Genomic DNA, 24,069 nt, shown 5'->3' on the forward strand with positions numbered 1-24,069 from the left:
TGCTCTCACCCTGCCCACCTCTACCTGGAGTACTTGAAGGAGAAAACAAGCCCATGACACCCGAGTATTAGAACATTCCAGACATTGTAGAGGAGAGTGAGAGTGGCAGGGTGAAAGAGAGTGTTTAGATAATGAGAGAGAGAGACTAATGAGAGAGAGAGAGAGAGACAGGGAGGGAGGGAGGGGGAAGATAGACCCAGACAGGGAGGGAGGGGGAAGATAGACCCAGACAGGGAGGGAGGGGGAGATAGACCCAGACAGGGAGGGAGGGGGGAGATAGACCCAGACAGGGAGGGAGGGGGGAGATAGACCCAGACAGGGAGGGAGGGGGGAGATAGACCCAGACAGGGAGGGAGGGGGGAGATAGACACACCATTCATATTGGTGTCACACCGTAACATGTCCCCTCTCCACCTGTATGGTATTCATATGGGTGTCACACTGTAACATGTCCCCTCTCCACCTGTATGGTATTCATATGGGTGTCACACTGTAACATGTCCCCTCTCCACCTGTATGGTATTCATATGGGTGTCACACTGTAACGTGTCCCCTCTCCACCTGTATGGTATTCATATGGGTGTCACACTGTAACGTGTCCCTTCTCCATCTGTATGGTATTCATATGGGTGTCACACTGTAACGTGTCCCCTCTCCACCTGTATGGTATTCATATGGGTGTCACACTGTAACATGTCCCCTCTCCACCTGTATGGTATTCATATGGGTGTCACACTCGAACATGTCCCCTCTCCATCTGTATGGTATTCATATTGGTGTCGCACTCTAACATGTCCCCTCTCCCCTACAGAAAATGTCCTTCATGGTGGCTCTTGGCCTGGTCACTACAGAGACACTGGAAGGTGAGTTCTTCCTCTGACACTAATTTAATTAAACTCATCAGAATTTAACAAGGCATTGGCACATCTTTGCTGTCTTGTGGCAGGTGGTAACAATGAGAGAACTTGAATGAACGGAGAAACCCACACACTGCTCTGGCTAATATCACTGTTTTTACCCACACAGAGAAACCCACACACTGCTCTGGCTAATATCACTGTTTTTACCCACACAGAGAAACCCACACACTGCTCTGGCTAATATCACTGTTTTTACCCACACAGAGAAACCCACACACTGCTCTGGCTAGTATCACTGTTTTTACCCACACAGAGAAACCCACACACTGCTCTGGCTAGTATCACTGTTTTTACCCACACAGAGAAACCCACACACTGCTCTGGCTAGTATCACTGTTTTTACCCACACAGAGAAACCCACACACTGCTCTGGCTAGTATCACTGTTTTTACCCACACAGAGAAACCCACACACTGCTCTGGCTAGTATCAAGGTGTTAAAACTTGTTCATCCACACATCAGCGGCAAATATATATTTTACCTGTACTGGCTACTGTCTACCTGTCTGTATGTCCCATCTGTCTGTCTGTCTGTCTGTCTGTCTGTCTGTCTGTCTGTCTGTCTGTCTGTCTGTCCCATCTAGCTGGACAGGCTGTGTCTGTCTTTCTGTCTGTCTGTCTGTCTGTCTGTCTGTCTGTCTGTCTGTCTGTCTGTCTGTCCCATCTAGCTGTACCGGCTGTGTCTACCTGTCTGTCCCATCTAGCTGTACTGGCTGTGTGTGTGTCTGTCTGTCTGTCTGTCTGTCTGTCTGTCTGTCTGTCTGTCTGTACCGGATGTGTCTACCTGTCCCATCTAGCTGTACCGGCTGTGTCTACCTGTCTGTCTGTCTGTCTGTCTGTCTGTCTGTCTGTCCCATCTAGCTGTACCGGCTGTGTCTACCTGTCCCATCTTGCTGTACCGGATGTGTCTACATGTCTGTCCCATCTAGCTGTGCTGGTTGTGTCTACCTGTCTGTCCCATCTAGCTGTACCGGCTGTGTCTACCTGTCTGCCCCATCTAGCTGTACCGGCTGTGTCTACCTGTCTGTCTGTCCCATCTAGCTGTACCGGCTGTGTCTACCTGTCCCATCTAGCTGTACCGGCTGTGTCTACCTGTCTGTCCCATCTAGCTGTACCGGCTGTGTCTACCTGTCTGTCTGTCCCATCTAGCTGTACCGGCTGTGTCTACCTGTCTGTCCCATCTAGCTGTACTGGCTGTGTCCACCTGTCCCATCTAGCTGTACTGGCTGTGTCTACCTGTCCCATCTAGCTGTACTGGCTGTGTCTACCTGTCTGTCTGTCCCATCTAGCTGTACCGGCTGTGTCTACCTGTCCCATCTAGCTGTACCGGCTGTGTCTACCTGTCTGTCCCATCTAGCTGTACCGGCTGTGTCTACCTGTCTGTCCCATCTAGCTGTACCAGCTGTGTCTACCTGTCTGTCCCATCTAGCTGTACTGGCTGTGTCCACCTGTCCCATCTAGCTGTACTGGCTGTGTCTACCTGTCCCATCTAGCTGTGCTGGCTGTGTCTACCTGTCTGTCCCATCTAGCTGTACCGGCTGTGTCTACCTGTCCCATCTAGCTGTACCGGCTGTGTCTACCTGTCTGTCTGTCTGTCTGTCTGTCTGTCTGTCCCATCTAGCTGTGCTGGCTGTGTCTACCTGTCTGTCCCATCTAGCTGTACTGGCTGTGTCTACCGGTCTGTCCCATCTAGCTGTACCGGCTGTGTCTTCCTGTCTGTCTGTCCCATCTAGCTGTACCGGCTGTGTCTACCTGTCTGTCCCATCTAGCTGTACCGACTGTGTCTACCTGTCCCATCAAGCTGTACTGGCTGTGTCTACCTGTCCCATCTAGCTGTACTGGCTGTGTCTACCTGTCCCATCAAGCTGTACTGGCTGTGTCTACCTGTCCCATCTAGCTGTACTGGCTGTGTCTACCTGTCCCATCAAGCTGTACTGGCTGTGTCTACCTGTCCCATCTAGCTGTACTGGCTGTGTCTACCTGTCCCATCTAGCTGTACTGGCTGTGTCTACCTGTCCCATCTAGCTGTACCGGCTGTGTCTACCTGTCTATCCCATCTATCTGTACCAGCTGTGTCTACCTGTCTGTCCCATCTATCTGTACCAGCTGTGTCTACCTGTCTATCCCATCTATCTGTACCAGCTGTGTCTACCTGTCTGTCCCATCTATCTGTACCAGCTGTGTCTACCTGTCTATCCCATCTATCTGTACCAGCTGTGTCTACCTGTCTGTCCCATCTAGCTGTACCGGCTGTGTCTACCTGTCTATCCCATCTATCTGTACCAGCTGTGTCTACCTGTCTGTCCCATCTAGCTGTATCGGCTGTGTCTTCATGTCTGTCTGTCCCATCTAGCTGTACCGGCTGTGTCTACCTGTCTATCCCATCTATCTGTACCAGCTGTGTCTACCTGTCTGTCCCATCTAGCTGTACCAGCTGTGTCTACCTGTCTATCCCATCTATCTGTACCAGCTGTGTCTACCTGTCTGTCTGTCCCATCTAGCTGTATCGGCTGTGTCTACCTGTCCCATCTAGCTGTACCGGCTGTGTCTACCTGTCTGTCTGTCCCATCTAGCTGTACCGGCTGTGTCTACCTGTCTATCCCATCTATCTGTACCGGCTGTGTCTTCCTGTCTGTCTATCCCATCTAGCTGTACCGGCTGTGTCTACCTGTCTGTCCCATCTATCTGTACCAGCTGTGTCTACCTGTCTGTCTGTCCCATCTAGCTGTATCGGCTGTGTCTACCTGTCCCATCTAGCTGTACCGGCTGTGTCTTCCTGTCTGTCTGTCCCATCTAGCTGTACCGGCTGTGTCTACCTGTCTGTCCCATCTAGCTGTACCGGCTGTGTCTACCTGTCTGTCCCATCTAGCTGTACCAGCTGTGTCTACCTGTCTGTCCCATCTAGCTGTACTGGCTGTGTCCACCTGTCCCATCTAGCTGTACTGGCTGTGTCTACCTGTCCCATCTAGCTGTGCTGGCTGTGTCTACCTGTCTGTCCCATCTAGCTGTACCGGCTGTGTCTACCTGTCCCATCTAGCTGTACCGGCTGTGTCTACCTGTCTGTCTGTCTGTCTGTCTGTCTGTCTGTCTGTCTGTCTGTCCCATCTAGCTGTGCTGGCTGTGTCTACCTGTCTGTCCCATCTAGCTGTACTGGCTGTGTCTACCGGTCTGTCCCATCTAGCTGTACCGGCTGTGTCTTCCTGTCTGTCTGTCCCATCTAGCTGTACCGGCTGTGTCTACCTGTCTGTCCCATCTAGCTGTACCGACTGTGTCTACCTGTCCCATCAAGCTGTACTGGCTGTGTCTACCTGTCCCATCTAGCTGTACTGGCTGTGTCTACCTGTCCCATCTAGCTGTACCGGCTGTGTCTACCTGTCTATCCCATCTATCTGTACCAGCTGTGTCTACCTGTCTATCCCATCTATCTGTACCAGCTGTGTCTACCTGTCTGTCCCATCTAGCTGTACCGGCTGTGTCTACCTGTCTGTCTGTCCCATCTAGCTGTATCGGGTGTGTCTACCTGTCCCATCTAGCTGTACCGGCTGTGTCTTCCTGTCTGTCTGTCCCATCTAGCTGTACCAGCTGTGTGTACCTGTCTATCCCATCTATCTGTACCAGCTGTGTCTACCTGTCTATCCCATCTATCTGTACCAGCTGTGTCTACCTGTCTGTCCCATCTAGCTGTACCAGCTGTGTCTACCTGTCTATCCCATCTATCTGTACCAGCTGTGTCTACCTGTCTATCCCATCTATCTGTACCAGCTGTGTCTACCTGTCTATCCCATCTATCTGTACCAGCTGTGTCTACCTGTCCCATCTAGCTGTACTGGCTGTGTCTACCTGTCCCATCTAGCTGTACCAGCTGTGTGTACCTGTCTATCCCATCTATCTGTACCAGCTGTGTCTACCTGTCTATCCCATCTATCTGTACCAGCTGTGTCTACCTGTCTGTCCCATCTAGCTGTATCGGCTGTGTCTACCTGTCTGTCTGTCCCATCTATCTGTACCGGCTGTGTCTACCTGTCTGTCTGTCCCATCTAGCTGTACCAGCTGTGTCTACCTGTCTATCCCATCTAGCTGTACCAGCTGTGTCTACCTGTCTATCCCATCTAGCTGTACCAGCTGTGTCTACCTGTCTGTCCCATCTATCTGTACCAGCTGTGTCTACCTGTCTATCCCATCTATCTGTACCAGCTGTGTCTACCTGTCTATCCCATCTATCTGTACCAGCTGTGTCTACCTGTCTGTCTGTCCCATCTAGCTGTACCGGCTGTGTCTACCTGTCTATCCCATCTATCTGTACCAGCTGTGTCTACCTGTCTATCCCATCTAGCTGTATCGGCTGTGTCTTCCTGTCTGTCTGTCCCATCTAGCTGTACCAGCTGTGTCTACCTGTCTGTCTATCCCATCTATCTGTACCAGCTGTGTCTACCTGTCCCATCTAGCTGTACCGGCTGTGTCTACCTGTCTGTCTGTCCCATCTAGCTGTACTGGCTGTGTCTACCTGTCCCATCTAGCTGTACTGGCTGTGTCCACCTGTCCCATCTAGCTGTACTGGCTGTGTCTACCTGTCCCATCTAGCTGTACTGGCTGTGTCTACCTGTCTGTCTGTCCCATCTAGCTGTACTGGCTGTGTCTACCTGTCCCATCTAGCTGTACTGGCTGTGTCCACCTGTCCCATCTAGCTGTACTGGCTGTGTCTACCTATTCCATCTAGCTGTACTGGCTGTGTTTACCTGTCTACCTGTCCCATCTAGCTGTACCGGCTGTGTCTACCTGTCTGTCTGTGCCATCTAGCTGTGCTGGCTGTGTCTATCTGTCTGTCCCATCTAGCTGTACCGGCTGTTTCTACCTGTCCCATCTAGCTGTACCGGCTGTGTCTACCTGTCTGTCTGTCTGTCTGTCTGTCTGTCTGTCTGTCTATCTGTCTGTCCCATCTAGCTGTGCTGGCTGTGTCTACCTGTCTGTCCCATCTAGCTGTACTGGCTGTGTCTACCGGTCTGTCCCATCTAGCTGTACCGGCTGTGTCTTCCTGTCTGTCTGTCCCATCTAGCTGTACCGGCTGTGTCTACCTGTCTGTCCCATCTATCTGTACCAGCTGTGTCTACCTGTCTATCCCATCTATCTGTACCAGCTGTGTCTACCTGTCTGTCTGTCCCATCTAGCTGTATCGGCTGTGTCTTCCTGTCTGTCTGTCCCATCTAGCTGTACCGGCTGTGTCTACCTGTCTATCCCATCTATCTGTACCAGCTGTGTGTATCTAAACCTCTGTAACATAAGCCTGTGTTGCTCTCCCATGGCAGAGATCCAGACCAAGAGACAGGAGAGGAAGAGGCGGAGTACAGCCAACCCAGCCTACAGCGGCCTGGTCCAACCAGAGGTAAAACACAATGGACCCATTTTTGTCTGGTTCAAAGAGCTGCAGTAGTTGACAAATATTATCTGAAAGTAGGTCAGAGCTGTTCAGGAGAGATATGTGTGTTTGAAATGTCTAAGAGATGTTAGAGATACAGTATGTAACATTTATGTTAATTAGGATGTAGAGTAGTACTGGTTTAAATAAGGGTTGATGTCCGTGCTGAAATCTTAATTAGCAGAAAGTCTGTCAGTTTAAGCTAGATATAGCTGTGGTAGAGGTGAGACTCTCACGGACACGCAGATGTCAGTTGTTTTTCTCTAAGAGGCCCACAGGCCTCACTAGACTCGTCTGAAGGTCTCTGATAGGTTCAGTTTAGACAGGCCTTAGTAGTCTCTGATAGGTTCAGTTTAGACAGGCCTTAGTCTCTGATGGGTTCAGTTTAGACAGGCCTTAGTCTCTGATGGGTTCAGTTTAGACGGGCCTTAGTCTCTGATGGGTTCAGTTTAGACAGGCCTTAGTAGTCTCTGATAGGTTCAGTTTAGACAGGCCTTAGTCTCTGATGGCCTTAGTCTCTGATGGGTTCAGTTTAGACAGGCCTTAGTCTCTGATGGGTTCAGTTTAGACAGGCCTTAGTCTCTGATGGGTTCAGTTTAGACAGGCCTTGGTCTCTGATGGCCTTAGTCTCTGATGGGTTCAGTTTAGACAGGCCTTAGTCTCTGATGGGTTCAGTTTAGACAGGCCTTAGTCTCTGATGGCCTTAGTCTCTGATGGGTTTAGTTTAGACAGGCCTTAGTCTCTGATGGCCTTAGTCTCTGATGGGTTCAGTTTAGACAGGCCTTAGTCTCTGATGGCCTTAGTCTCTGATGGGTTCAGTTTAGACAGGCCTTGGTCTCTGATGGGTTCAGTTTAGACAGGCCTTAGTCTCTGATGGGTCCAGTTTAGACAGGCCTTGGTCTCTGATGGCCTTAGTCTCTGATGGCCTTAGTCTCTGATGGGTTCAGTTTAGACGGGCCTTAGTCTCTGATGGGTTCAGTTTAGACAGGCCTTAGTCTCTGATGGCCTTATTCTCTGATGGGTTCAGTTTAGACAGGCCTTAGTCTCTGATGGCCTTAGTCTCTGATGGCCTTAGTCTCTGATGGCCTTAGTCTCTGATGGGTTCAGTGATGTTCAGCTGCACTTTGTTTCATGTCTGTTGGAGCTGGTGCCTTGTGCTTTCCCCATAACGTCATCCATGATGTTCAGTTGCCCCATAACGTCATCCATGATGTTCAGTTGCCCCATAACGTCATACATGATGTTCAGTTGCCCCATAACGTCATACATGATGTTCAGTTGCCCCATAACGTCATACATGATGTTCAGTTGCCCCATAACGTCATACATGATGTTCAGTTACCCCATAGCGTCATACATGATGTTCAGTTGCCCCATAACGTCATCTATGATCTTCAGTTACCCCATAACGTCATCCATGATGTTCAGTTGCCCCATAACGTCATCCATGATGTTCAGTTACCCCATAATGTCATACATGATGTTCAGTTGCCCCATAACGTCATCCATGATGTTCAGTTGCCCCATAACGTCATACATGATGTTCAGTTGCCCCATAACGTCATCCATGATCTTCAGTTACCCCATAACGTCATACATGATGTTCAGTTGCCCCATAACGTCATCCATGATGTTCAGTTACCCCTTAACGTCATCCATGATCTTCAGTTACCCCATAACGTCATACATGATGTTCAGTTGCCCCATAACATCATCCATGATGTTCAGTTGCCCCATAACGTCATCCATGATGTTCAGTTGCCCCATACATGATGTTCAGTTGCCCCATAACGTCATCCATGATGTTCAGTTGCCCCATACATGATGTTCAGTTGCCCCATAACGTCATCCATGATGTTCAGTTGCCCCATACATGATGTTCAGTTGCCCCATAACGTCATCCATGATGTTCAGTTGCCCCATACATGATGTTCAGTTGCCCCATAACGTCATCCATGATGTTCAGTTACCCCATAACGTCATCCATGATGTTCAGTTGCCCCATAACGTCATCCATGATGTTCAGTTGCCCCATAACGTCATCCATGATGTTCAGTTGCCCCATAACGTCATCCATGATGTTCAGTTACCCCATAACGTCATCCATGATGTTCAGTTGCCCCATACATGATGTTCAGTTGCCCCATAACGTCATCCATGATGTTCAGTTACCCCATAACGTCATCCATGATGTTCAGTTGCCCCATAACGTCATCCATGATGTTCAGTTACCCCATAACGTCATACATGATGTTCAGTTGCCCCATAACGTCATCCATGATGTTCAGTTGCCCCATAACGTCATACATGATGTTCAGTTGCCCCATAACGTCATCCATGATGTTCAGTTGCCCCATACATGATGTTCAGTTGCCCCATAACGTCATCCATGATGTTCAGTTGCCCCATAACGTCATCCATGATCTTCAGTTACCCCATAACGTCATACATGATGTTCAGTTGCCCCATAACGTCATCCATGATGTTCAGTTGCCCCATAACGTCATACATGATGTTCAGTTGCCCCATAACGTCATCCATGATGTTCAGTTGCCCCATACATGATGTTCAGTTGCCCCATAACGTCATCCATGATGTTCAGTTGCCCCATACATGATGTTCAGTTGCCCCATAACGTCATCCATGATGTTCAGTTACCCCAAAACGTCATACATGATGTTCAGTTGCCCCATAACATCATCCATGATGTTCAGTTGCCCCATAACGTCATACATGATGTTCAGTTGCCCCATCCATGATGTTCAGTTGCCCCATAACGTGTGCTACAATCTTTCTACTAAAGTGCTTTCCGTGTACCTTGGGAGAAATCAGTGAATGCTGTTGAGGGTCGATAAGCAGAGCTATAATTTCTGTTGTGTCTGAGGTGAGGGAAGTGAACGTTTTCTCTGTCTCCTCACTTTCTACCTTCCAGCGGAAACGCCTTGCATCAAATTACCTGAACAACCCACTCTTCCTGTCAGTGAGAGGTAAAACACATGTATACCCGCCCATCAACACACCTAGACAGGACTGGTAAAACACATGTATACCAGCCCATCAACACAACTAGACAGGACTGGTAAAACACATGTATACCAGCCCATCAACACAACTAGACAGGACTGGTAAAACACATGTATACCAGCCCATCAACACAACTAGACAGGACTGGTAAAACACATGTATACCAGCCCATCAACACACCTAGACAGGACTGGTAAAACACATGTATACCAGCCCATCAACACACCTAGACAGGACTGGTAAAACACATGTATACCAGCCCATCAACACAACTAGACAGGACTGGTAAAACACATGTATACCAGCCCATCAACACAACTAGACAGGACTGGTAAAACACATGTATATATCCCCATCAACACAACTAGACAGGACTGGTAAAACACATGTATACCAGCCCATCAACACAACTAGACAGGACTGGTAAAACACATGTATACCAGCCCATCAACACAACTAGACAGGACTGGTAAAACACATGTATACCAGCCCATCAACACAACAAGACAGGACTGGTAAAACACATGTATACCAGCCCATCAACACAACTAGACAGGACTGGTAAAACACATGTATACCAGCCCATCAACACAACTAGACAGGACTGGTAAAACACATGTATACCAGCCCATCAACACAACTAGACAGGACTGGTAAAACACATGAATACCAGCCCATCAACACAACTAGACAGGACTGGTAAAACACATGTATACCAGCCCATCAACACAACTAGACAGGACTGGTAAAACACATGTATACCAGCCCATCAACACAACTAGACAGGACTGGTAAAACACATGTATACCAGCCCATCAACACAACTAGACAGGACTGGTAAAACACATGTATACCAGCCCATCAACACAACTAGACAGGACTGGTAAAACACATGTATACCAGCCCATCAACACAACTAGACAGGACTGGTAAAACACATGTATACCAGCCCATCAACACAACTAGACAGGACTGTTAACACAGATGTGTACTGACCCATCAATAAATTGCACATCTATAAACATTATAGCTGGACTTTGTGGTTGATCAGAAAGAGGTCCAGGCCACAGAGCTTGTACTGAAATTACAGTGTATCCTACTAGACTAGAGCATGGACTGTAATGACAGTGTATCCTACTAGACTAGAGCATGGACTGTAATGACAGTGTATCCTACTAGACTAGAGCATGGACTGTCATTAGACTGTATCCTACTAGACTAGAGCATGGACTGTCATTAGACTGTATCCTACTAGACTAGAGCATGGACTGTCATTAGACTGTATCCTACTAGACTAGAGCATGGACTGCCATTACACTGTATCCTACTAGACTAGAGCATGGACTGTCATTAACTGTATCCTACTAGACTAGAGCATGGACTGTAATGACAGTGTATCCTACTAGACTAGAGCATGGACTGTCATTAGACTGTATCCTACTAGACTAGAGCATGGACTGTAATGACAGTGTATCCTTCTAGACTAGAGCATGGACTGTAATGACAGTGTATCCTTCTAGACTAGAGCATGGACTGTAATGACAGTGTATCCTTCTAGACTAGAGCATGGACTGTAATGACAGTGTATCCTTCTAGACTAGAGCATGGACTGTAATGACAGTGTATCCTTCTAGACTAGAGCATGGACTGTAATGACAGTGTATCCTTCTAGACTAGAGCATGGACTGTAATGACAGTGTATCCTTCTAGACTAGAGCATGGACTGTAATGACAGTGTATCCTTCTAGACTAGAGCATGGACTGTAATGACAGGGTACCCTACTAGACTAGAGCATGGACTGTCATTACAGTGTATCCTACTAGACTAGAGCATGGACTGTAATTACAGTGTACCCTACTAGACTAGAGCATGGACTGTCATTACAGTGTATCCTACCAGACTAGAGCATGGCCTGTCATTACAGTGTATCCTACTAGACTAGAGCATGGACTGTAATTACACTGTATCCTACAAGACTAGAGCATGGACTGTAATTACAGTGTATCCTACTAGACTAGAGCATGGCCTGTCATTACACTGTATCCTACTAGACTAGAGCATGGCCTGTCATTACAGTGTATCCTACTAGCCTAGAGCATGGACTGTAATTACAGTGTATCCTACTAGACTAGAGCATGGACTGTCATTACACTGTATCCTACTAGACTAGAGCATGGACTGTAATGACAGTGTATCCTTCTAGACTAGAGCATGGACTGTAATGACAGTGTACCCTACTAGACTAGAGCATGGACTGTCATTATACTGTATCCTACTAGACTAGAGCATGGACTGTCATTATACTGTATCTTACTAGACTAGAGCATGGCCTGCCATTACAGTGTATCCTACTAGACTAGAGCATGGACTGTCATTACAGTGTATCCTACTAGACTAGAGCATGGACTGTCATTACACTGTATCCTACTAGACTAGAGCATGGACTGTAATTACAGTGTACCCTACTAGACTAGAGCATGGACTGTAATTACACTGTATCCTACTAGACTAGAGCATGGACTGTCATTACAGTGTATCCTACTAGACTAGAGCATGTCTGTGTTGATATGAGCTGCATTCCCCAGAACAGAGATGTCGCAGGTCTGTTGCTTAATGTTTCCCGGTCTAAAACCCTGTTCCTGCACCCCTTGCCCTCTCTCGGCCCAAACTGCTGCTCAACCCTCATTGTCTTCACCTGTTGTCAGCTACTAACCTGTTATCTGCTTCCTTTGTTACGCACGCTAGCCACTGGGGACTACAGATGGAAGGTACGTACCGTAGCATGACGTGATTACAGCTACGATGTGTCTGACATAGTAGTTATAGTGTGGTATACTGTAGATAGTGGTGTTGTAGTGTTGTATACTGTAGATAGTGGTGTTGTAGTGTTGTATACTGTAGATAGTGGTGTTGTAGTGTTGTATGCTGTAGATAGTGGTGTTGTATACTGTAGATAGTGGTGTTGTAGTGTTGTATACTGTAGATAGTGGTGTTGTAGTGTGGTATACTGTAGATAGTGGTGTTGTATACTGTAGATAGTGGTGTGGTATACTGTAGATAGTGGTGTTGTAGTGTTGTATACTGTAGATAGTGGTGTTGTAGTGTTGTATACTGTAGATAGTGGTGTTGTAGTGTGGTATACTGTAGATAGTGGTGTTGTAGTGTGGTATACTGTAGATAGTGGTGTTATAGTGTGGTATACTGTAGATAGTGGTGTTGTATACTGTAGATAGTGGTGTTGTAGTGTTGTATACTGTAGATAGTGGTGTTGTAGTGTGGTATACTGTAGATAGTGATGTTGTAGTGTTGTATACTGTAGATAGTGGTGTTGTAGTGTTGTATACTGTAGATAGTGGTGTTGTAGTGTGGTATACTGTAGATAGTGGTGTTGTATACTGTAGATAGTGGTGTTGTAGTGTTGTATACTGTAGATAGTGGCGTTGTATACTGTAGATAGTGGTGTTGTAGTGTTGTATACTGTAGATAGTGATGTTGTAGTGTTGTATACTGTAGATAGTGGTGTTGTAGTGTGGTATACTGTAGATAGTGGTGTTGTAGTGTTGTATACTGTAGATAGTGGTGTTGTGGTGTTGTATACTGTAGATAGTGGTGTTGTATACTGTAGATAGTGGTGTTGTAGTGTTGTATACTGTAGATAGTGGTGTTGTAGTGTTGTATACTGTATATAGTGGTGTTGTAGTGTTGTATACTGTAGATAGTGGGGTTGTAGTGTGGTATACTGTAGATAGTGGTGTTGTAGTGTGGTATACTGTAGATAGTGGTGTTGTAGTGTTGTATACTGTAGATAGTGATGTTGTAGTGTTGTATACTGTAGATAGTGGTGTTGTAGTGTTGTATACTGTAGATAGTGGTGTTGTGGTGTTGTATACTGTAGATAGTGGTGTTGTATACTGTAGATAGTGGTGTTGTAGTGTGGTATACTGTAGATAGTGGTGTTGTATACTGTAGATAGTGGTGTTGTATACTGTAGATAGTGGTGTTGTATACTGTAGATAGTGGTGTTGTAGTGTTGTATACTGTAGATAGTGGTGTTGTTGTGTGGTATATTGTAGATAGTGGTGTTGTAGTGTGGTATACTGTAGATAGTGGTGTTGTAGTGTTGTTTCCTGCAGATAGTGGTGTTGTAGTGTTGTATACTGTAGATAGTGGTGTTGTAGTGTTGTATACTGTAGATAGTGGTGTTGTAGTGTTGTATACTGTAGATAGTGATGTTGTAGTGTTGTATACTGTAGATAGTGGTGTTGTGGTGTTGTATACTGTAGATAGTGGTGTTGTATACTGTAGATAGTGGTGTTGTAGTGTTGTATACTGTAGATAGTGGTGTTGTAGTGTTGTATACTGTAGATAGTGGTGTTGTAGTGTTGTATACTGTAGATAGTGGTGTTGTGGTGTTGTATACTGTAGATAGTGGTGTTGTATACTGTAGATAGTGGTGTTGTGGTGTTGTATACTGTAGATAGTGGTGTTGTAGTGTTGTATACTGTAGATAGTGGTGTTGTATACTGTAGATAGTGGTGTTGTAGTGTTGTATACTGTAGACAGTGTTGTTGTAGTGTTGTATACTGTAGATAGTGGTGTTGTAGTGTGGTATACTGTAGATAGTGGGGTTGTAGTGTGGTATACTGTAGATAGTGGTGTTGTAGTGTGGTATACTGTAGATAGTGGTGTTGTAGTGTTGTATACTGTAGATAGTGATGTTGTAGTGTTGTATACTGTAGATAGTGGTGTTGTAGTGTTGTATACTGTAGATAGTGGTGTTGTGGTGTTGTATACTGTAGATAGTGGTGTTGTATACTGTAGATAGTGGTGTTGTAGTGTGGTATACTGTAGATAGTGGTGTTGTATACTGTAGATAGTGGTGTTGTATACTGTAGATAGTGGTGTTGTATACTGTAGATAGTGGTGTTGTAGTGTTGTATACTGTAGATAGTGGTGTTGTAGTGTTGTATACTGTAGATAGTGGTGTTGTGGTGTTGTATACTGTAGATAGTGGTGTTGTATACTGTAGATAGTGGTGTTGTAGTGTGGTATACTGTAGATAGTGGTGTTGTATACTGTAGATAGTGGTGTTGTATACTGTAGATAGTGGTGTTGTATACTGTAGATAGTGGTGTTGTAGTGTTGTATACTGTAGATAGTGGTGTTGTTGTGTGGTATATTGTAGATAGTGGTGTTGTAGTGTGGTATACTGTAGATAGTGGTGTTGTAGTGTTGTTTCCTGCAGATAGTGGTGTTGTAGTGTTGTATACTGTAGATAGTGGTGTTGTAGTGTTGTATACTGTAGATAGTGGTGTTGTAGTGTTGTATACTGTAGATAGTGATGTTGTAGTGTTGTATACTGTAGATAGTGGTGTTGTAGTGTTGTATACTGTAGATAGTGGTGTTGTGGTGTTGTATACTGTAGATAGTGGTGTTGTATACTGTAGATAGTGGTGTTGTAGTGTTGTATACTGTAGATAGTGGTGTTGTAGTGTTGTATACTGTAGATAGTGGTGTTGTAGTGTTGTATACTGTAGATAGTGGTGTTGTATACTGTAGATAGTGGTGTTGTATACTGTAGATAGTGGTGTTGTGGTGTTGTATACTGTAGATAGTGGTGTTGTAGTGTTGTATACTGTAGATAGTGGTGTTGTATACTGTAGATAGTGGTGTTGTAGTGTTGTATACTGTAGATAGTGATGTTGTAGTGTTGTATACTGTAGATAGTGGTGTTGTAGTGTGGTATACTGTAGATAGTGGTGTTGTAGTGTTGTATACTGTAGATAGTGGTGTTGTGGTGTTGTATACTGTAGATAGTGGTGTTGTATACTGTAGATAGTGGTGTTGTAGTGTTGTATACTGTAGATAGTGGTGTTGTAGTGTTGTATACTGTATATAGTGGTGTTGTAGTGTTGTATACTGTAGATAGTGGGGTTGTAGTGTGGTATACTGTAGATAGTGGTGTTGTAGTGTGGTATACTGTAGATAGTGGTGTTGTAGTGTTGTATACTGTAGATAGTGATGTTGTAGTGTTGTATACTGTAGATAGTGGTGTTGTAGTGTTGTATACTGTAGATAGTGGTGTTGTGGTGTTGTATACTGTAGATAGTGGTGTTGTATACTGTAGATAGTGGTGTTGTAGTGTGGTATACTGTAGATAGTGGTGTTGTATACTGTAGATAGTGGTGTTGTATACTGTAGATAGTGGTGTTGTATACTGTAGATAGTGGTGTTGTAGTGTTGTATACTGTAGATAGTGGTGTTGTTGTGTGGTATATTGTAGATAGTGGTGTTGTAGTGTGGTATACTGTAGATAGTGGTGTTGTAGTGTTGTTTCCTGCAGATAGTGGTGTTGTAGTGTTGTATACTGTAGATAGTGGTGTTGTAGTGTTGTATACTGTAGATAGTGGTGTTGTAGTGTTGTATACTGTAGATAGTGATGTTGTAGTGTTGTATACTGTAGATAGTGGTGTTGTGGTGTTGTATACTGTAGATAGTGGTGTTGTATACTGTAGATAGTGGTGTTGTAGTGTTGTATACTGTAGATAGTGGTGTTGTAGTGTTGTATACTGTAGATAGTGGTGTTGTAGTGTTGTATACTGTAGATAGTGGTGTTGTGGTGTTGTATACTGTAGATAGTGGTGTTGTATACTGTAGATAGTGGTGTTGTGGTGTTGTATACTGTAGATAGTGGTGTTGTAGTGTTGTATACTGTAGATAGTGGTGTTGTATACTGTAGATAGTGGTGTTGTAGTGTTGTATACTGTAGACAGTGTTGTTGTAGTGTTGTATACTGTAGATAGTGGTGTTGTAGTGTGGTATACTGTAGATAGTGGGGTTGTAGTGTGGTATACTGTAGATAGTGGTGTTGTAGTGTGGTATACTGTAGATAGTGGTGTTGTAGTGTTGTATACTGTAGATAGTGATGTTGTAGTGTTGTATACTGTAGATAGTGGTGTTGTAGTGTTGTATACTGTAGATAGTGGTGTTGTGGTGTTGTATACTGTAGATAGTGGTGTTGTATACTGTAGATAGTGGTGTTGTAGTGTGGTATACTGTAGATAGTGGTGTTGTATACTGTAGATAGTGGTGTTGTATACTGTAGATAGTGGTGTTGTATACTGTAGATAGTGGTGTTGTAGTGTTGTATACTGTAGATAGTGGTGTTGTAGTGTTGTATACTGTAGATAGTGGTGTTGTGGTGTTGTATACTGTAGATAGTGGTGTTGTATACTGTAGATAGTGGTGTTGTAGTGTGGTATACTGTAGATAGTGGTGTTGTATACTGTAGATAGTGGTGTTGTATACTGTAGATAGTGGTGTTGTATACTGTAGATAGTGGTGTTGTAGTGTTGTATACTGTAGATAGTGGTGTTGTTGTGTGGTATATTGTAGATAGTGGTGTTGTAGTGTGGTATACTGTAGATAGTGGTGTTGTAGTGTTGTTTCCTGCAGATAGTGGTGTTGTAGTGTTGTATACTGTAGATAGTGGTGTTGTAGTGTTGTATACTGTAGATAGTGGTGTTGTAGTGTTGTATACTGTAGATAGTGATGTTGTAGTGTTGTATACTGTAGATAGTGGTGTTGTAGTGTTGTATACTGTAGATAGTGGTGTTGTGGTGTTGTATACTGTAGATAGTGGTGTTGTATACTGTAGATAGTGGTGTTGTAGTGTTGTATACTGTAGATAGTGGTGTTGTAGTGTTGTATACTGTAGATAGTGGTGTTGTAGTGTTGTATACTGTAGATAGTGGTGTTGTATACTGTAGATAGTGGTGTTGTATACTGTAGATAGTGGTGTTGTGGTGTTGTATACTGTAGATAGTGGTGTTGTAGTGTTGTATACTGTAGATAGTGGTGTTGTATACTGTAGATAGTGGTGTTGTAGTGTTGTATACTGTAGACAGTGTTGTTGTAGTGTTGTATACTGTAGATAGCGGTGTTGTAGTGTGGTATACTGTAGATATTTGTTTTGTATACTGTAGATAGTGGTGTTGTGGTGTTGTATACTGTAGATAGTGGTGTTGTAGTGTTGTTTCCTGTAGATAGTGGTGTTGTAGTGTTGTATACTGTAGATAGTGGTGTTGTAGTGTGGTATACTGTAGATAGTGGTGTTGTATACTGTAGATAGTGGTGTTGTGGTGTTGTATACTGTAGATAGTGGTGTTGTAGTGTTGTTTCCTGTAGATAGTGGTGTTGTAGTGTTGTATACTGTAGATAGTGGTGTTGTATACTGTAGATAGTGGTGTTGTAGTGTTGTATACTGTAGATAGTGGTGTTGTAGTGTGGTATACTGTAGATTGTGGTGTTGTAGTGTGGTATACTGTAGATAGTGGTGTTGTAGTGTTGTTTCCTGTAGATAGTGGTGTTGTAGTGTTGTATACTGTAGATAGTGGTGTTGTATACTGTAGATAGTGGTGTTGTAGTGTTGTATACTGTAGATAGTGGTGTTGTAGTGTGGTATACTGTAGATTGTGGTGTTGTAGTGTGGTATACTGTAGATAGTGGTGTTGTAGTGTGGTATACTGTAGATAGTGGTGTTGTATACTGTAGATAGTGGTGTTGTAGTGTTGTTTCCTGCAGATAGTGGTGTTGTAGTGTTGTATACTGTAGATAGTGGTGTTGTAGTGTTGTATACTGTAGATAGTGGTGTTGTAGTGTTGTATACTGTAGATAGTGGTGTTGTGGTGTTGTATACTGTAGATAGTGATGTTGTAGTGTTGTATACTGTAGATAGTGGTGTTGTAGTGTTGTATACTGTAGATAGTGGTGTTGTGGGGTTGTATACTGTAGATAGTGGTGTTGTATACTGTAGATAGTGGTGTTGTAGTGTTGTATACTGTAGATAGTGGTGTTGTTGTGTGGTATATTGTAGATAGTGGTGTTGTAGTGTGGTATACTGTAGATAGTGGTGTTGTAGTGTTGTTTCCTGCAGATAGTGGTGTTGTAGTGTTGTATACTGTAGATAGTGGTGTTGTAGTGTTGTATACTGTAGATAGTGGTGTTGTAGTGTTGTATACTGTAGATAGTGATGTTGTAGTGTTGTATACTGTAGATAGTGGTGTTGTAGTGTTGTATACTGTAGATAGTGGTGTTGTGGTGTTGTATACTGTAGATGGTGGTGTTGTATACTGTAGATAGTGGTGTTGTAGTGTTGTATACTGTAGATAGTGGTGTTGTAGTGTTGTATACTGTAGATAGTGGTGTTGTAGTGTTGTATACTGTAGATAGTGGTGTTGTGGTGTTGTATACTGTAGATAGTGGTGTTGTATACTGTAGATAGTGGTGTTGTGGTGTTGTATACTGTAGATAGTGGTGTTGTAGTGTTGTATACTGTAGATAGTGGTGTTGTATACTGTAGATAGTGGTGTTGTAGTGTTGTATACTGTAGACAGTGTTGTTGTAGTGTTGTATACTGTAGATAGCGGTGTTGTAGTGTGGTATACTGTAGATATTTGTTTTGTATACTGTAGATAGTGGTGTTGTGGTGTTGTATACTGTAGATAGTGGTGTTGTAGTGTTGTTTCCTGTAGATAGTGGTGTTGTAGTGTTGTATACTGTAGATAGTGGTGTTGTAGTGTGGTATACTGTAGATAGTGGTGTTGTATACTGTAGATAGTGGTGTTGTGGTGTTGTATACTGTAGATAGTGGTGTTGTAGTGTTGTTTCCTGTAGATAGTGGTGTTGTATACTGTAGATAGTGGTGTTGTAGTGTTGTATACTGTAGACAGTGTTGTTGTAGTGTTGTATACTGTAGATAGCGGTGTTATAGTGTGGTATACTGTAGATAGTGGTGTTGTATACTGTAGATAGCGGTGTTGTAGTGTGGTATACTGTAGATAGTGGTGTTGTATACTGTAGATAGTGGTGTTGTAGTGTTGTATACTGTAGATAGTGGTGTTGTAGTGTGGTATACTGTAGATAGTGATGTTGTAGTGTTGTATACTGTAGATAGTGGTGTTGTAGTGTTGTATACTGTAGATAGTGGTGTTGTAGTGTGGTATACTGTAGATAGTGGTGTTGTATACTGTAGATAGTGGTGTTGTAGTGTTGTATACTGTAGATAGTGGCGTTGTATACTGTAGATAGTGGTGTTGTAGTGTTGTATACTGTAGATAGTGATGTTGTAGTGTTGTATACTGTAGATAGTGGTGTTGTAGTGTTGTATACTGTAGATAGTGGTGTTGTGGTGTTGTATACTGTAGATAGTGGTGTTGTATACTGTAGATAGTGGTGTTGTAGTGTGGTATACTGTAGATAGTGGTGTTGTATACTGTAGATAGTGGTGTTGTATACTGTAGATAGTGGTGTTGTATACTGTAGATAGTGGTGTTGTAGTGTTGTATACTGTAGATAGTGGTGTTGTTGTGTGGTATATTGTAGATAGTGGTGTTGTAGTGTGGTATACTGTAGATAGTGGTGTTGTAGTGTTGTTTCCTGCAGATAGTGGTGTTGTAGTGTTGTATACTGTAGATAGTGGTGTTGTAGTGTTGTATACTGTAGATAGTGGTGTTGTAGTGTTGTATACTGTAGATAGTGATGTTGTAGTGTTGTATACTGTAGATAGTGGTGTTGTAGTGTTGTATACTGTAGATAGTGGTGTTGTGGTGTTGTATACTGTAGATAGTGGTGTTGTATACTGTAGATAGTGGTGTTGTAGTGTTGTATACTGTAGATAGTGGTGTTGTAGTGTTGTATACTGTAGATAGTGGTGTTGTAGTGTTGTATACTGTAGATAGTGGTGTTGTGGTGTTGTATACTGTAGATAGTGGTGTTGTATACTGTAGATAGTGGTGTTGTGGTGTTGTATACTGTAGATAGTGGTGTTGTAGTGTTGTATACTGTAGATAGTGGTGTTGTATACTGTAGATAGTGGTGTTGTAGTGTTGTATACTGTAGACAGTGTTGTTGTAGTGTTGTATACTGTAGATAGCGGTGTTGTAGTGTGGTATACTGTAGATATTTGTTTTGTATACTGTAGATAGTGGTGTTGTGGTGTTGTATACTGTAGATAGTGGTGTTGTAGTGTTGTTTCCTGTAGATAGTGGTGTTGTAGTGTTGTATACTGTAGATAGTGGTGTTGTAGTGTGGTATACTGTAGATAGTGGTGTTGTATACTGTAGATAGTGGTGTTGTGGTGTTGTATACTGTAGATAGTGGTGTTGTAGTGTTGTTTCCTGTAGATAGTGGTGTTGTAGTGTTGTATACTGTAGATAGTGGTGTTGTATACTGTAGATAGTGGTGTTGTAGTGTTGTATACTGTAGATAGTGGTGTTGTAGTGTGGTATACTGTAGATTGTGGTGTTGTAGTGTGGTATACTGTAGATAGTGGTGTTGTAGTGTTGTTTCCTGTAGATAGTGGTGTTGTAGTGTTGTATACTGTAGATAGTGGTGTTGTATACTGTAGATAGTGGTGTTGTAGTGTTGTATACTGTAGATAGTGGTGTTGTAGTGTGGTATACTGTAGATTGTGGTGTTGTAGTGTGGTATACTGTAGATAGTGGTGTTGTAGTGTGGTATACTGTAGATAGTGGTGTTGTATACTGTAGATAGTGGTGTTGTAGTGTTGTTTCCTGCAGATAGTGGTGTTGTAGTGTTGTATACTGTAGATAGTGGTGTTGTAGTGTTGTATACTGTAGATAGTGGTGTTGTAGTGTTGTATACTGTAGATAGTGGTGTTGTGGTGTTGTATACTGTAGATAGTGATGTTGTAGTGTTGTATACTGTAGATAGTGGTGTTGTAGTGTTGTATACTGTAGATAGTGGTGTTGTGGGGTTGTATACTGTAGATAGTGGTGTTGTATACTGTAGATAGTGGTGTTGTAGTGTTGTATACTGTAGATAGTGGTGTTGTAGTGTTGTATACTGTAGATAGTGGTGTTGTAGTGTTGTATACTGTAGATAGTGGTGTTGTAGTGTTGTATACTGTAGATAGTGATGTTGTAGTGTTGTATACTGTAGATAGTGGTGTTGTAGTGTTGTATACTGTAAATAGTGGTGTTGTGGTGTTGTATACTGTAGATAGTGGTGTTGTATACTGTAGATAGTGGTGTTGTAGTGTTGTATACTGTAGATAGTGGTGTTGTAGTGTTGTATACTGTAGATAGTGGTGTTGTAGTGTTGTATACTGTAGATAGTGGTGTTGTGGTGTTGTATACTGTAGATAGTGGTGTTGTATACTGTAGATAGTGGTGTTGTGGTGTTGTATACTGTAGATAGTGGTGTTGTAGTGTTGTATACTGTAGATAGTGGTGTTGTATACTGTAGATAGTGGTGTTGTAGTGTTGTATACTGTAGATAGTGGTGTTGTAGTGTTGTATACTGTAGACAGTGGTGTTGTAGTGTTGTATACTGTAGATAGCGGTGTTGTAGTGTGGTATACTGTAGATATTTGTTTTGTATACTGTAGATAGTGGTGTTGTGGTGTTGTATACTGTAGATAGTGGTGTTGTAGTGTTGTTTCCTGTAGATAGTGGTGTTGTAGTGTTGTTTCCTGTAGATAGTGGTGTTGTAGTGTTGTATACTGTAGATAGTGGTGTTGTAGTGTGGTATACTGTAGATAGTGGTGTTGTATACTGTAGATAGTGGTGTTGTGGTGTTGTATACTGTAGATAGTGGTGTTGTAGTGTTGTTTCCTGTAGATAGTGGTGTTGTAGTGTGGTATACTGTAGATAGTGGTGTTGTATACTGTAGATAGTGGTGTTGTAGTGTTGTATACTGTAGATAGTGGTGTTGTAGTGTGGTATACTGTAGATTGTGGTGTTGTAGTGTGGTATACTGTAGATAGTGGTGTTGTAGTGTTGTTTCCTGTAGATAGTGGTGTTGTAGTGTTGTATACTGTAGATAGTGGTGTTGTATACTGTAGATAGTGGTGTTGTAGTGTTGTATACTGTAGATAGTGGTGTTGTAGTGTGGTATACTGTAGATTGTGGTGTTGTAGTGTGGTATACTGTAGATAGTGGTGTTGTAGTGTGGTATACTGTAGATAGTGGTGTTGTAGTGTTGTATACTGTAGATAGTGGTGTTGTAGTGTTGTATACTGTAGATAGTGGTGTTGTAGTGTGGTATACTGTAGATAGTGGTGTTGTAGTGTGGTATACTGTAGATAGTGGTGTTGTATACTGTAGATAGTGGTGTTGTAGTGTGGTATACTGTAGATAGTGGTGTTGTAGTGTGGTATACTGTAGATAGTGGTGTTGTAGTGTTGTATACTGTAGATAGTGGTGTTGTAGTGTTGTATACTGTAGATAGTGGTGTTGTAGTGTGGTATACTGTAGATAGTGGTGTTGTAGTGTGGTATACTGTAGATAGTGGTGTTGTATACTGTAGATAGTGGTGTTGTAGTGTTGTATACTGTAGATAGTGGTGTTGTAGTGTGGTATACTGTAGATAGTGGTGTTGTAGTGTTGTATACTGTAGATAGTGGTGTTGTAGTGTTGTATACTGTAGATAGTGGTGTTGTAGTGTTGTATACTGTAGATAGTGGTGTTGTAGTGTTGTATACTGTAGATAGTGGTGTTGTAGTTATTCCAACAGTCATTTGACAGATAATCTGAGAGATGGGGGGCAAATGTGACGAACTGTAAGGGGACGATGTAATCAGAGAGATATTCAGTGTTTCACTGAATCACTCAATCATTCAGTACTTTACAGTGGATCTACAGCCAAAAGCCCCCCCCCCACCCATAAAAGTGGGTGTTGTTTAGACGTGTCATTACTGTGATATTTGAACTGCAAATATCGTCCTGAACCGTCTGACTGTATGTCTGTCCGACAGGAAGAGCTGGAGCACGACGACCACTGCTCTGTGTGTAAGGGCGACGGAGAGCTGCAGCTGTGCCACAACTGCCCCAGAGCCTACCACCCTGACTGCCTGCACCCACCTCTCAAAACACCGCCCCGGGGGGTCTGGGTTTGCACCAAGTGTCAGAAGAAGGTGGGAAGATAGAGATCTGGTTGGGGTAGAATGGATACTTTGTAATGCTACAGCGACATCTTAAGACCATAACACCACTACTGAATGACATCTGACAAATAACAACACTACTGAATGACATCTACTGACTATAACAACACTACTGAATGACATCTGACTATAACAACACTACTGAATGACATCTGACTATAACAACACTACTGAATGACATCTACTGACTATAACAACACTACTGAATGACATCTGACTATAACAACACTACTGAATGACATCTGACTATAACAACACTACTGAATGACATCTGACTATAACAACACTACTGAATGACATCTGACTATAACAACACTACTGAATGACATCTGACTATAACAACACTACTGAATGACATCTGACTCTAACAACACTACTGAATGACATCTGACTATAACAACACTACTGAATGACACCTACTGACTATAGCAACACTACTGAATGACATCTGACTATAACAACACTACTGAATGACACCTGACTATAACAACACTACTGAATGACATCTGACTATAACAACACTACTGAATGACACCTACTGACTATAGCAACACTACTGAATGACATCTGACTATAACAACACTACTGAATGACATCTGCTGACTATAACAACACTACTGAATGACATCTACTGACTATAACAACACTACTGAATGACATCTACTGACTATAACAACACTACTGAATGACATCTGACTATAACAACACTACTGAATGACATCTGACTATAACAACACTACTGAATG

At 43.1% G+C, this 24,069-nt stretch overlaps 1 protein-coding gene across 1 annotated transcript; it reads left to right on the plus strand.

Moving 5' to 3' along the window:
- Nucleotides 1-778: 778 nt before the first annotated feature.
- Nucleotides 779-23,167, plus strand: LOC135538425 (PHD finger protein 21B-like; the record flags this gene model as incomplete). Its single annotated transcript, XM_064964323.1, has 5 exons — nt 779-863; nt 6,223-6,299; nt 9,265-9,319; nt 12,103-12,125; nt 23,135-23,167. Coding segments are annotated over exons 1-5 (237 nt in total), but the record flags the coding sequence as incomplete, so codon positions are not given.
- Nucleotides 23,168-24,069: the final 902 nt, after the last annotated feature.

This window comes from Oncorhynchus masou, unplaced genomic scaffold (genome assembly GCF_036934945.1).
Source record: "Oncorhynchus masou masou isolate Uvic2021 unplaced genomic scaffold, UVic_Omas_1.1 unplaced_scaffold_963, whole genome shotgun sequence".
NCBI classification, from domain to species: Eukaryota; Metazoa; Chordata; class Actinopteri; order Salmoniformes; family Salmonidae; genus Oncorhynchus; species Oncorhynchus masou.